Genomic DNA, 15281 nt, shown 5'->3' on the forward strand with positions numbered 1-15281 from the left:
CTGGGCCTTCGAGGGCTCCTCTGTCCTCTCCAAGCCCCAGAAACTGGAGCTCCCTGGTACCTGAGTATAGCCTTGGCTAAAAGACCCCAGAAAGGTCTTTTAGCCTAAAAGACCACAAGGAAACAACCAGAAAGGGGAACGAGAGGGCAGGACCCAGCTCCTCCAGCACGAGTGGCAGGAGACGAGGGAAGGGGGACTACCTGAGAGGGCGGCCATCAGCAATCCAGTGATCCTGACGAAGAGCCACATGTCTGGAGCTGTCTCTGGCGGCTACTCGTGGCTGCCCGTGGGAAGCACCATCGTGGGCCCGGGAGGCGGACACGGTCTCTGTGCGTCCCTGGCACAGGTCTGCTCTGCCCTTTGCTGTTCCTGTTCCTGTGTCTCTCTACTCTCTCTGCTCTGACACGCATGCGACCAAACCCAGCCTGTGAGTGTCTCTCACGCCTCCCTGTTCTGCTTGTGGTTTTGGTCTGCAGGAAGCTGGGCTGCTGTCACAGGGGCTGGTGGGGAGAGCCCCAGCTGCCTGTGCTGAGAGCCCACCCATCCAGGCTGCACCCCAAGAGTCACAGAGCCAGACACATGCATGCACATACCTCCACACAAACACACTTCCCCGAGGGTCTTCTAAGAAGGGAAGTGGAGGGCCATGCCTCATTTCTGGTGGCCCAAAAGGAAGAACTGATAACGTAGTAGCTGATCAATCAATACATATTGGAAGACGGAGTGAATGACCCATGGCCTGTCCCAGTCCACGGAATTTGGCTCGCATGGATTAAATCCGAGTTTTACCTTAACCTTAGGTGCAATGGTGGCTGCAAAGGAAGGTGTAGTCTCGATGCCCTAAGTCTCTCCTCTGAGAAACATAATTGGGAAAGGCCTGAGAGACGACCATCCCACAAGTCCTTCTACAGAGAAGGGAGCCAAGGCCCTGTGGGAGCCGCCCCTGAGATGGCACAGTGGGGCCAGCACTGCCATCTCCAGGTACCAGAATGGGCGTGCCTCTACGGGAGTCAGGCATGGGAGCTGGGTCTACAAGGCTGAGCAGGATTTCGACAAGCAGCAGTGATGGGAGGCCTCTGGGCCAGGAGGAACAGCAGGAGCGAGGGGCTGAAGGAAGGAAGCCCAGGGCTGCCTGAGAAACCCTGAGTTGTCCCATTGCATTGCAGCAGACTGACGCGATGTGAAGAAGGCAGGGACCAAGTGTGCTTAATTAACCACGGTCCTCCCTGTGGAGCATACGGTAGGCGCTGAATAATGTTCTTGAATGAACACAGGAATAGATAATTTGGTTGTCCAAGCAGGACCCTGAAATCGGTCAAGTCCAGAAGGGGTTTGGTTCCAAATCCTGGCCCTGCCCCAGTTGACCCCATCCCGGGTCCAGCTCCCCTGGCCTCCCACTTCCTGCATCCTTGCCTGTCTTCATTTCCCCCACATGTGGAATGGGGAGGAGTATTCCTCCATTGGATTTGGTCTTAAAGGTGGGTGTAGGCATTTGATGTGGCAGGTATTGGAGCCACATGGAGCCAGCCAACTCCCCACCCCCCCGCCCACCAGATTGAGACCCCACCCAGTCCTGTCCCAGTGCTGACACCTGCTGCTGCTGCCCTCTGGTGGCAGTACAGATTTGCATGGGTGCCTGAGCTCCCATATGCAATTCCATTCATTTACAAAGACTTGGTGTGCAGAACTCTGGACTGGACTCTGTGGAACGGAAAAAGAGGAAACTATATTCCTGACTTCAAGGAGCATGGATTTCACACACAAGTGACCAAACCACAGGCCAGGGTAGGACACACATCATGTGAGGTCTCCTGATCCTAAGAGAAACCCGTTTGAAATGGGCCAGGAAGGATGGCTAGACTCCATTTCTGACAATATGGAAGACAGCATATGATGAAAAACTCCCCTAATACAAAACACCACAAAAATATTGTAAACCATGTTTTCAAACGTGTACCTGAGGCGGCAAGAAATGAAGAAAATTATCCGAGGTCAAAAATGACAAACCTGGGCAACATGGTGAAACCCTATCTCTGCAAAAGGTGCAAAAATTAGCCAGGCGTGGTGTTGTACACCTGTGGTCTCAGCTGCTAGGGAGGCTGATGTGGGAGGATTGCTTGAACCCAGGCGGTCGAGGCTGCAGTGAGCCAAGATTGTGCCACTGCACTACAGCCTGGGGGACATAATGAGACCCTGTATATATTAATATTTAAAGATAACAAAACAAAAATCCAGAGAGATCACAGCCAGCGAATTATCTGTTGATCCAGTTGACCAAGAACTTCAGTCTTACAAACATGGACAAAAGTTAAAGCTGAAACACAAAATCAAAGTGAAAAACAAAATGTGAAATCTCTACCTTAAACAAACAGCACTAAAATATAACATCCACAGCGGAGAACTTGGAGAGAAAAATTCCTTATAGGGAGCTGACACAGAGCTTGCCCAACTCTGCATGGACTCTGAGTGGGAGAAAAATAAACGTCAACCCTGAATGCCCCTCACCACAAGTCTACTGACTAACAGCCCTGGAGGTGGAACTCACGGTACCTGTATGGCAAAAACAACCACAAAACAACCAACCAACCAAACAAAAGGTAATATAAGCATTTAAAGTAAGGTAAACAATAGCTCCCTAAGCACGTGGCAGAAAATCCTCTCTGGAGTAACTCACCCTATATTCATGACGCAAAGAAATCCCACAGAAAAAGTTTCATGGAACATGAGTTCACATGGCTGTAAAAAAGAAAAATCATAAAACACGGGACACGAGGTGGCACAAAGTAATAAACTAAACATGTAGACCTTCAAACACATCTTAGATGTTGGATTATGGTATACAGAATGTGAAATCAGGATGTTTCATATGCTTAAAGAATTAAAAGCTGTTAACTGAAAGTATTGATAAGGAACAAGAGACTACTACAAATGACCAGAAAGATTTAGGAAAAAGAAGCAAGCAATTATGTAAAAACATAATTTTTGAAAATAGAAGCCCAATGTACAGATTAAACAGTAGATTAAGGCCCGGCACTTTGGGAGGCTGAGGCAGGCTGATGGCTTGAGGCCAGGAGTTCAAGACCAACCTGGCCAACACAGTGAAACCCTGTCTCTACTAAAAATACAAAACTTAGCCAGCTATGGTGACGCATGCCTGTAATCTCAGCTACATGGGAGGCTGAGGCATGAGAATTGCTTGAACCCAGGAGATGGAGGTGACAGTGAGCCAAGACTGCGCCACTGCACTCCAGTCTGGCTGAGAGAGTGAGAATCTGTCTCAAAAAATAAATAAATAAATAAAAATAAACAGCAGATGAATATGGCTGAAGAGACAACTAGTGAGCTGAACAACAGATCTGAAGAACTTACCCAGAATGGAGCAGAGGAGGACAAAGTGATGGAAAATCTGAACGAGGTTAAGAGACATAGACAAGGAACAAGGATTTAAATATGTCTACTAAGAGTTCTAGAAGGAAATGAAAAATTTCTAGAATTGATGAACGACACAATCCTCAGATTCTGGAAGCTTCCCCAACCCAAGCATGATAAATAGAAACAAATCTACGTCAAACTTTCCGGTAGCAAAACTGCTGATCACTAGACATAAGATGGAGTGATGATGAGGAAGATGGGCAGCTAACATCTCAACATCAACTATTACAGCCCCGAGACAATGGAACAACGTCTCGAAGTACTGATGAAAAATAGCTGTCAATTTTGCTTTTCTTTCAAGTATAAGGTTTAAAAGACACATTTTCAGATGAAAATTGAGAGCATTTATAACTAATAGACTCTCACCTAAGGGAATTCTAAAGGATGTTCTTCAAGAGTAAAAAAGGCAATCTCAGAAAACAAGGCTAAGATTCAAGTAAGAATGGTGAGCAAAGAAATGTGTCAACACAGAAGTGGATTGAATCAGCATTGATAGCATAAAACAATGACAAAAATGACCAATTCATGGGGTTAGGAAAAAATGAGATAGGCTGGGCTTGGTGGCTCATGCCTGTAATCGTAGCATTTTGGGAGACTGAGGTGGGTGGATCACTTGAGGTCAGGAGTTTGAGACCAGCCTGGCCAACGTGGCTAAACCTTGTCTCTACTAAAAATACAAAAATCAGCCAGGTGTGCCTGTAATTTCAGCTACTCAGGAGGCGGAGGCAGGAGAATTGCTTGAATCTGAGAGGCAGAGCTTGTAGTGAACCAAGATTGCACTAGTGCACTCCAGCCTGGGCAACAGAGTGAGACTCAGTTTCAAAAAAAAAAAAAGAAAAGAAAAAGAAAAAGAAAAAAATGAGATAAAACTAAAGAAACCATAAAACAATAACAAATTGGTGAGGAATGACAGAGTGGGAAAGTTCTATTATTTGGTGGGAGGGCAAAATATTGACTACCGTTTGACCTTGTTCAATTAAACATGCATGTTAAACTAGTTGAACAATAAAATGGAACCTGTTGGGCGAGAGAAGCCTGCTGTAAAGCCAAAGAGGCGGGAAAGGAAAAGAAAGAAATGAAATAGGGAGAACAGGACAAACTGAAGGATTGGTAGGTTTCAGCAGGTAGCTCCGGTGTTGGGTGGTGGGAGGGGGTCCTGGAAGGACACAGGGTAAGTAGAGGCAAGACAGCACAATGTGAGTCTTGTTCCAGCTAGATTGACATGAAACAACTCAAGCAGCCCATGTTTCACAGACATGAAGCTTCAAAACAGAAGCTGAAAGGTGTACCCAGCTGGGTGTCCAAATCAGTGAGCTCATTTTTATTTAAAGCTCTTGGAGCAGGACCTTCTGAACTCAGTTTGCAAGGGACACCCAGTGGCTCTGCATCCTGTAGAGGACTCAGGAGTTTTTCATCCAGACTGTATCTCCCTCCTGACCTTGACCCAGCAAAATGGAATAAACAACATTATTGAGGGAAGCCTGACTCTCCCACCAGAAGGAAGAGAGGACCTAGAACCGAAAGGCCGCCACCCCCACCATGTGGCACAGGGGAGTTTAATGCTGACGGATACTCAGTGAGCACTTCCTATCGTGCCAAATACTTTACATGGAATCTTAACCCTCAATTCTGACTGCAACTCAACCAAATAGACTGTGTCCTTAGCACAGCTTTGCAGACAAGGGCACTGAAGTTAGATAGGTAGTTTGCTCAAGATCCCACAACTGGCCGGGTGCGGTGGCTCATGCCTGTAATCCCAGCACTTTGGGAGGCTGAGGCGGGCAGATCATGAGGTCAGGAGTTTGAGACCAGCCTGGCCAACATAATGAAACCCCGTCTCTACTAAAGAATACAAAAAAATTAGGCAGGCCTGGTGGTGAGCAAACGTAATTTCAGCTACTTGGGAGGCTGAAGCAGGAGAATTGCTTGAACCTGGGAGGCAGAGGTTGCAGTGAGCTGAGACGGCACCATTGCACTCCAGCTTGGGCGACAAGAGTGGAAGTCCATCTCAAAAAAAAAAGATCCCACAACTAAGAACTAGTAGGGCTAGGCTTTGAACTCAGGTCTGTTTGGATGAAGACCCTGGGCTTTTAACCACACGGAATTCAGCCTTTATGGGGAGGGCTGGGGAGATTGTGGTACAAGTATATGGGCTTTGGCTGAAACATGGCACCATGGGTAGGAAAAGGTTTGGTTCTATCAGACTCTGAATTTTGGACCAGCCCTGCTCCTGGGCCAAGCCACGCACACTCCTTAGTCTCTTGAATCCTGAAATTCCTCTATCCTGACCACAGTCTCCAAATCAGCCACAGTCAAACCTTGTCTTTCCTGAGGCCCGGAATTTTCTACCATGTTCTAAATATTTAACATCTAATTGTATATACATTAGCGCTAATCACATAGTCATTCATTCAACACAACTTTATCATGTGTTCTAGGTGCTGGGACACTACACGGGCCAAAACAGAGAAATATCCCTGTTTTTACAGAGCTTACATTTTAGTGGGAGAGAAACATATAAATAATAGACATAATAAATAGATTATATTAAAAAAAAAAAAGGCAGAGCCGTGTAAGAGAGGCTGGGAGTGCTGAACAGGGGTTACAATTGTACATGCATGGTGTCTTAGCTTAGCCTCTTCCCCCTCAAACAGAGCCTGGAACAAGGGCTTGTTTGCGACAGGTGATATGGGAATGTGATCCAAGGGAATGGGTTGAGGAACAAAGAGAAAGAAATAGGAAAAGGAGGAAAGTCAATAAAAGGATGCATTGTTGAGTTGGTCACACTACGTACAACTGGTACTCGATCTTAGACTTCCGAAATGGTTCTCGTGACTGTCTGCCCCATGTGTGGTCCCATTGCACCAGCACTGATGTGGCCATGGAGAAAAGCTGCCAATGTCCTTTTTTGTGTTTTGAGACAGAGTCTTGCTCTGTTGCCCAGGCTGGGGCACAGCAACACGATCTTGGCTCACTGCAACCTCCACCTCCTGGGTTCAAGCTATTCTCCTGCCTCAGCCTCCCAAGTAGCTGGGACTATAGGTGTGTGCCACCACGCCTGGCTGGTTTGTTTCTTTTCCTTTTCTTTTTTTTTTTTTTTTTTGTGTGTGTGTGTATTTAGTAGAGACAGGGTTTCATCCTGTTAGCCAGGATGGTCTCGATCTCCTGAACTTGCGATCCGTTCACCTCAGCCTCTCAAAGTGCTGGGATTACAGGCATGAGCCACAACACCCAGCCTAATGTCCTGTTGATAGCCGTAGGCCTCCCTGTGGTAGAGCTTCTTTGCTGGGCATTAACACACATTGTATCCATCCACATGCCTCTACCCCAGATATCCTTATCTCTGGTTTTCCAGTCTTGTTCCTTCCAACCCACTGCCCAGGAGCCCATGTATATCCACACATCAACCCACTTGTCCTTCCATATACAGTGAATGGCCAAAGGTACTCTCCCATCTCTGCCCACTGCCAGTATTTCCCTTTACCACTGTCCTTCAGAGCCACCTCTGAGTGAGGCTGCAGTGCAGCTTCTGTCCATTTCTGGTTAGTAACAACCTCTTGTGCTGCCCCATTTGTGAACCAGGTCTGAAGTTTCCCTCTTCTATCAAAAGGAGCTCTCTCAAGGCCATAGATGTGAGTCAAAAGAGAAATATGGATGCAAAGAGGCAGGTGCCATCTGTTCATGTAACTTGCTTGTGCCTTCTGGTTCTGCTTGTGTTTGAAGCAATTGGACAGCTGCTGCCCTTCTCCTCAGATCTTATAACCTGGTGTGTATGGCAATACCCAGCTTGTGATGGGGTCTTGTGGTCCCCTAGTTGTTGGTGACCCATCGTCAGGCACAAGCCTCTATCAGGGCCCAGCAGCACCCCAGGATGTCGTTTTAAAATGACAAGCATTTCTCTGCTGCAGGAGCCATGGCTTTGGTTTGGCACCCTAGAGATTTGTGCTGCAAAATCCTCTTTTTTGAAGCCTTCCAGAGAGTCCATATGGCGCCCTTATCCATGTGGGTATCTCAGATGTGACCAGACACGATTGTACTAGGGCGGCATAGCAGCTTGCACCACTGCCTGGACCTGCCACGGAGCTTTCTCTTGTGCTGGGTCCTACTCAGCACTGGCAGCCCCCCAAGTCACGTGATAAATGGTCCGACAGAATTCCCCAGGACGCTTTAAAACCTAGAAGGACCTACCCTGTGCTGTGTCTCGTTCTTAGTGGTGGGGGATGCGAGGTACAAAAGCTTGTTTTTACCCTACAGATAATGTCTCAACATGCCCCAGACCTTGGGACGCTTCAAATCTTTCCCAATATGGCAGCCACCAAGATCCTTATGGAGCTTATTTCTCCCCTTTTAGCATACAGAGGGCAGCAGTTCTCACATTTTTTTTTTATCAGAAGACCCCTTTATAGTCTTAAAACTTATAGAGGAACCCCAAAGAACTTTTGTTCATGTGGGTCTTATCTACTGATATTTATCATATTAAAAATTAAAACTGGTCAGGCGAGATGGCTTATGCCTGTAATCCCAGCACTTTGGGAGGTGAGCAGATCGCAAGGTTAGGAGATCGAAACCATCCTCACTAACGTGATAAAACCCCATCTCTATTAAAAATACAAAAAAAAAAAATAGCCAGGCGCGGTGGCACTCACCTGTAGTCCCAGCTACTTGGGAGGCTGAGGCAGGAGAATCCCTTGAACCTGGGAGGTGGAGGTTGCAGTGAACTGAGATTGTGCCACTGCACTGGGCAACAGAATAAGACTCTGTCTCAAAAAAAAAAATTAGAGGTTGGGAAGAGTAGTGGGGGTGGGGGAGTGGGGATGGTTAATGGGTACAAAAATAGAGCTATATAGAATGAATAAGAACTAATATTTGATAGCACAACACTGTAACTACAGTCTATAATAATTTATTGTACATTTAAACATAACTAAAAGCATGTAATTGAATTGTCTGTCACACAAAGAAAAGATAAACGCTTGAGGTGATGGACACCCCATTTACCCTATGTGATTATGACACATTGTACCTGCATCAAAATACCTCAGGTGAGCCAGGTGCGGTGGCTCACGCCTGTAATGCCAGCACTTTGGGAGGCCGAGACAGGTGGATTGCCTGAGCTCAGGAGTTTGAGACTAGCCTGACCAACAAGGCGAAACCCTACCTCTACTAAAAATACAAAAATATTACCCAGGCGTGGTGTTGTGTTCCTGTAATTCCAGCTACTCAGGAGGTTGAGGCAGAAGAATCACTTGAACCTAGGAGGCGGAGGTTGCAGTGAGCCAAGATAGCACCACTGTACTCCAGCCTGGTGACAGACTGTCTCAAAAAAAAAAAAAAAAAAAGTACTCCAGAAATATACATACATATACACACACATATATATACCTACTATGTACCCACAAAAATTAAAAAAAAAAGAGTTTAAATAGAAAACTGAGATATTTTAAATATTTACTTAATTAATTTTAAAATACCAACCACAAACTCATTATACGTCAATATAGATAACATTTTCTGTGAAAAATTACTATATATCCCAAACCTCACAAAATTATTGGGGGCCGGGCATAGTGGCTCACACCTGCATTCCCAACATTTTGGGAGATCAAGGCAAGCCTATCGTCTGAGGTCAGGAGTTCAAGACCAGCCTGGCTAACATGATGAAACCCTGTCTCTACTAAAAACACAAAAACTAGCCAGGTATGGTGGCAGGTGCTTGTAATCCCAGCAACTCGGGAGGCTGAGGCAGGAGAATTGCTTGAACCCAGGCAGCAGAGGTTGCAGTGAGCCGAGATGGCACCAGTGCACTCCAGCCTGGGTGACAGAGTGACACTGCATCTCAAAAAAAAAAATTATTGCAATATTATTTTATATTTTTGAAAATGTCTTGAACATCCAGCTTTGTAGAAGCCACCTGGAGTCTCATATCTGCTTCATTTAAGTTGTGGAGATATGTTATTTAGGTTGAAGTATAGGGGAAAAAATCTGGCATCACAATATGGAGTAGATAAAAGGAGGAGTATTTTAAGAGGCTTTTAAAAGTAATTGTAGATATTCTTCTCTGATACCATGACAAAAGTTGGCAAGTGATAGTTTCTAAAGGTTAGTTCCGATATGAAATGTGAAATCATATCAATGACCTTTTACATATTTTTAAAGTCCATTGTTCTATCTTGTACTTTGAATGGATCTCTTATCCAGGCATGATTTTGTGAAAACATGGCTCTGTCACTGTTGAACATACTGGTTCACAGATGCGGAAGTTACACGGATCTTCCAAATGCTGACATATTTCGTTACACAACATCGAAAATCACATTCGTTGATATCATCTCTGATCCCATCAGAAAACCTTAAGTATCAGGAAGATGTCAAGATCATGACACGGGTTTTCTAACATTTGAATTTTTACTTAGCTCTAATTTCCTCATTGGCAACAAATACTGTCGTATTCTTTCAAGTGACAGGCTCGTTTTGTTCATTTTCAAAGAGCTGTCTGCCAAATTTTGAAGTCTGAATAACCACAGCTTCAAGTAAAAATGGTGTTCCATGGGGGAAAAATCTAGTTCAGCTGGCAATCCAAAAATAGCACAAGTGTTCTTCCCAGAGCAACCTTCATACTGTAGTATTCGGCAGGAGTCTTTGTGCTTACTTCTCATTTGTCACATAGAATAAATATTGTGCTTTAAGAATATTAATAATTTGTTTGGGCATGGTGGCTCACGCTTATAATCCCAGCACTTTGGGAGGCCGAGGCGGGCGGCTCACTTGAGGCCAGGAGTTCGAGACCAGCCTGGTCAACATGGTGAAACCCTGTCTCTACTAAGTAAACAAAAATAAAATAGCTGGGCATGGTGGGGAGCGCCTGTAATCCCAACTACTCGGGAGGATGAGGCAGGAGAATCGCTTGAACCCAGAGGGCAGTGGTTGCAGTAAGTGGAGATGGCGCCATTGCACTGCAGCCTGGGTGACAAGAGCGAGACTCTGTCTTAAAAAAAAAAAAAAGGAATATTAACAATTTAACTGCTTCACTTAGGACATTCTTAAGTAACAGAATGCATCTTCTGAATGCATGAGGATGAAAAATCCAACAGCTCCTACTGCAGCTTGACGCCACTGCTTTTTTTTTTGAGGCAAGGTCTCACTCTAGCCCAGTCTGGAGTGCAGTGGCACGATCTTGGCTCACTGAAACCTTCACCTCCCAGGTTTAAATGATTATCCTGCCTCAGCCTCCCGAGAAGCTGGGACTACAGGCATGTGCCACCATGCCTGGATAATTTTTGTATTTGTAGTAGAGATAGGGTTTAGCCGTGTTGGCCAGACTGATCTTGAACCCCTGGCTTCAAGTGATTTGCCTGTCACAGCTTCCACACTGCTGGAATTACAGGCGTGAGCCACCGCCCCTGGCCTGGTGCCACAGCCTTGATTCATGTGAAGGCACAAGCAGTTTTACTCAACATTGCTTTTGCTCCAGGCAAATTATGTCAATGAAAAAGGCAAATTGTATCTTTATGTTGATATGCAAATAATTTTGACCTCGTGGACCATTGAAAGGGTCTCAGGAATCCTTAGAGGGCCATGAACCTCCCTTTAAGAAGGGAGAGAAGAAACATGGTGCTCAGAGCTGAAACTTAGCATCTTGAATATCTGAGCTAGTTCTTCTCCTAAGCATTGCCTGAGACACGTAAGCCATTTTCAAGGGGCAAGCCCAGCTGTCCATTCTCCCTTATGTATAGGATTCTAAGGTGCCTGATCAGTTTCAACTGAGGTGTGGTGTTCACTGATCTGAACGCTCCATGAAGGAACTAATCAGCCTGGGGTCTAGCAGAGTGATGTCCCCTGATCCCAAATTTAACCTTTATACAAAAATCAAAGTCTCAGAACTACATTAGAGGGACTCTGGAAAATAAGGAAAAGAAAAAAGTCACCTATCATCACATTAGCTTGACAACCACTGCCATGCTGTAGCCTAGGGTGGCCCAAAGGTCAACCCATCTTGAAGTTACTGTTGTTGAAAAAAATCCCAAGGCTATTGTTTTTGTCTTGATGCTGCTAAGTCACATCATTCTGGCCTTTTCCAGTCAGGTCTTAGGTTCCCAGGAGGGGGACCTGATATTCACATCTGTCCACTCCATTCATATACAGCTGCCCTGTCAATGGTCCATAATCCATTGGCCGAATGGTCTAACCCTTCCAGCTTCCTGTGATCTGCACACAGAAGGCATCCATGTCAGTGGCTCTTTCCTAAATTCCCTGTTGGGGCTTAGAAAACAATACCCCAAATAAAGTCCTCCACAGTAGCCTCAGAAGCAAACGTTTTTCTTTTTCCTCTTTTCTTCTTCTTTTTTTTTTTTTTTTTTTTTGAGATGCAGTTTCTCTCTCTGCCCAGGTTGGAGTGCAATGGCACAATCTTGGCACACTACAACCTCTGCCTCCTGTGTTCAAGCAATTCTCCTGCCTCAGCCTCCTGAGTAACTGGGATAACAGGCGTCTGCCACCAAGCCCGGGTAATTTTTGTGTGTGTATTTTTAGTAGAGACGGGGCTGGCCAGGCTGGTCTCGAACTCCTGATCTCAGGTGATCTGCCTGCCTAGGCCTCCCAAACTGCTTGGATTACAGGTGTGATACACTGCATTCATCCTCAAATGTTTTTCTCCTATCTCTCAGTACCGTTTCCCTCCAAGATTAGCCATAGAAACTGGAATCCCTCCTCCCTAAGGCAGGCCATAGAAGCAGAACCCCTTTCCCCCAAAGTCAGCCATAAAACCTAATTATATTTCTCTAAGTTTCCGTCCACCTTTCTGTATAAAAACTGGCCATAAAGAAATTATCTTTGTTTGGCTTTGACTGTATATAGGTTGTAAGACTCCCATTCCAAAGAGAGGCCCATCCTATCCCCAGAAGGAAGGAATGCAGCACAGAGAGGCCAAGAAGAATCTAGACAGATAGGCCTTGCTGGGTTTCTCAGTCTGTTAGCATTAGATCATATCCTTTTTGTTCAATTCTTTTTTTTTTTTTTTCTGAGACAGAGTCCCGCTCTTATCACCCAGGCTGGAGTGCAATGACTCGATCTTGGCTCACTGCAACCTCCACCTCCTGGGCTTAAGCAATTCTCATGCCTCAACCTCCTGAGTAGCTGGGACTACAGGTGCATGCCACCACATCTGGGTAATTTTTAAAAATATTTTGAGTAGAGACAGGATTTCGCCATGTTGGCCAGGCGGGTCTCGAACTCTTGATCTCAGGTGATTCACCCGCCTTGGCCTCCCAAAGTGCTAGGATTACAAGTGTGAGCTACTGAGCTCAGCCTGTTCAATTCTATATCTACATGGCTCTCCATACTTTGTTGAACCTAAGCGTAAAAGTGAATGAGTTCCCTCAGATCTTTGGGTCTTCACTCTGAGGGCTCCCGTGTACACACGTTAAATACATCTGTATGCCTTTTCTCCTATTTATCTGCCTCTTGCCCGTGATTTTTCAGTGAACCTTCAAAGGGCAAAAGGGAAGTTTCCCCTTGGTGCCCTCCTACACCCCATGGGAATTTGAATCTTGTATTATAACTTTTGATGGTGAAACCACCGGTACTGATGGTGTATCCCTTCTGTATTTGTTTTCTAGGCTGCTGTAACAAATTACTACAAACATGGTGGTTTAAACCATCAGAAATGTATTCTCTAACAGTTCTGGAGGCTGGAAGTCTGAAATGAAGGTGCTGGCAGGGCTGCCTTCCTCAGGAGTTGCTAGGGGAGAATCTGTTCCAGGCCTCTTCTACCTCCTGGTGGCAGCGGGCATTCCTTGCCATCCCTTGGCTTGTGGCCTCTCTTCTGTGAGGGTCTATCCAATCTCCCTCTGCCTTTCTCTTGTTCGGGCACTTATTATTTTAATTTTTTCCCAAAGCTCTTGTGTCACTTCATAGGGTACTTCTGGAGGCTGTTAGGGCCCATCCAATAATTGAGAATAAGCTCCCCTCTTCAAGATCTTTAGTTTCAGCAAATATTTCACCCTATGAAGTAATATCCACAGGTTCCAGGGATTAGGATGTGGACATATACTTTTGTGGGGGAGGCACCATGCAGCAGACCTTGATTCGCGGCAGCAGTTTTCAGCCAGGAATAATTTTGCCCCCAGGGGACATTTGGTAATGTGTAAGACATTTTTTGGTTGTCAAGACTGTGGGGAATGGCGTGCAACGAGCATCCTGTGAATAGAGGCCAGGAACGCTGGTAAACACCCTACAGCGCACAGGACAGCTCCCCATGGCAAAGAAGTGCCTACTCCAAAGTGCCAATGGTGCCAATTGCTCTGTCGGCCAGGCTAGAGTTCAGTGGCACAATCTCGGCTCACTGCAACATCCACCAGTGGGTTCAAGCAGTACTCCTTCCTTGGCCTCCTGAGTAGCTAGGATTACAGGTGTCCACTACCACGCCCAGCTAGTTTTTGTAATTTTAGTAGAGACGGGGTTTTACCATCTTGGTCAAGCTGGTCTTGAACTTCTGACCTCGTGATCTACCTGCCTTTGCCTCCCAAAGTGTTGGGATCACAAGCATGAGACACGGCACCTGGCACCTCTTTTCTACCTCAGGTACTTCTTGATGGCCATGGAAGAACAGATTGAGAAAACAGGGGAGACCACTCAGAAGAGGTGACATCTGGGTCAAGTCCCAAGGGATCAATATTCATGAGTCATGGAGAGTTCTAGGCTGGAGGAGCAGCATGTGCCACGTTCCAGATGAGAAAGAGCTGGAAGCGGACTGTGGCTGGAGGCAGGGTGGGAGCAGGAGACGTAGAGAGAAAGAGATAAGAGATGAGCTTGGGAGTTGGTCCGGAAGGGGTTAATCCTGGAGGACCTGCAAAGTGGAACAAAGAAGTTGGGAGTTTGTTCTGGAGAATCCAGAACCAGGAGGGGGTCCTTGTAGGGCTTCAAGGCTGCAGCGCTGAACGTGAACCAAAAGGTGCTACTACAGTGGCCCAGGCAGGGAATGCTGGCTGCCCAAACAGGGGCAGTGTTAGGGGGTGACAGAGAGATGGGTGGACACAAAAGAGAGTTGCCAGGCAGCATCAATGGAACGTAGGGGCAGGACCCTTGGGGATATCTGCAACAGGGGGCAGGCATGGCAGCAATCCGTTTTCTAAAAGGTCAGTGAGAATGAACACTTAATAAAATGATATAATAAGAAAAAACTATCTTTGGTAAAATGTTGCCTCCCATTCCAGACCCCAGTCTGTGGATGGCCTCACTCCTCCTTGGTGCGAGGGGACAGGGAAGACAATGTGAGGATGCATCCTCTACTGTCATCCTCCCCGCTAGGGGCCGTGGCCTTCCACAGGCCAGCCCACAGTCTGTGTCTCATTCTCAGCTGTGGCCCTGGGAATGTCCTGCTGACTCATTCTGGCCCCATAGGCTTGGAAAGGTGTCTGCTCTGTCCTACTCCTTTAAAGTCACCTGGCTGTCCTGGTAGTCATGGGGATGGAGTCAAACAGCAGTTCTCAACCTTGTCCTGCCACACCACAAGTAAATGATATTCCACAGGCAGCCACCTGCCTCCAGCAGGAATGAGAATGCTGTGTGGACAATTCAGCTGCAGGTTACCTGCAATTCCTGGTGCACCTGCTACACACCAAGGCATGCTGGGACGGACCACCCTGGCGTGAGCAGGATGCTGGGATCGGCCACTCCAGCATGAGAAGCTGCGTGGAGGAATGCCTGCACAGCAGTCTAAAAATTCCCCGAGACTGTCACTGTCCTTCCCTCTGCTTTGCCTCTCCTCATTCTGTGGCTATTACGCTTTCATCCAGGTGGCTCAATTTTTTGATTTCCACCTATTGTCAAGGCCAGGATTACCCTATAGGGGT

General features: G+C 46.3%; 1 protein-coding gene and 1 long non-coding RNA gene across 5 annotated transcripts in view; both read right to left on the reverse strand.

Moving 5' to 3' along the window:
* The window catches only part of CD6 (CD6 molecule), a 53681-nt gene extending 52164 nt beyond the window's left edge, over window positions 1-1517 (reverse strand). For 2 of the 4 annotated variants that reach the window (XM_032283264.1, XM_032283263.1), the window contains exon 1: window positions 201-1517. In XM_032283264.1, coding sequence (XP_032139155.1) covers window positions 201-249 — 49 coding nt within the window. In that variant the 5' untranslated portion in view covers window positions 250-1517. The remainder of the gene's footprint in view (window positions 1-200) is intronic. The other 2 variants (XM_032283262.1, XM_032283261.1) reach the window with 1 other exon arrangement.
* A 663-nt stretch (window positions 1518-2180) lies between these two features.
* Window positions 2181-8024, reverse strand: LOC116554951. The gene is made up of 2 exons (XR_004270329.1): window positions 6936-8024; window positions 2181-2314 (listed from the first exon to the last, which is right to left on the reverse strand). It is a non-coding gene; the product is annotated as an uncharacterized LOC116554951 (long non-coding RNA).
* Window positions 8025-15281: the final 7257 nt, after the last annotated feature.

The sequence above is a fragment of the Sapajus apella genome, unplaced genomic scaffold (assembly GCF_009761245.1).
Source record: "Sapajus apella isolate SASKATOON/1434 unplaced genomic scaffold, GSC_monkey_1.0 scaffold14, whole genome shotgun sequence".
NCBI classification, from domain to species: domain Eukaryota; kingdom Metazoa; phylum Chordata; class Mammalia; order Primates; family Cebidae; genus Sapajus; species Sapajus apella.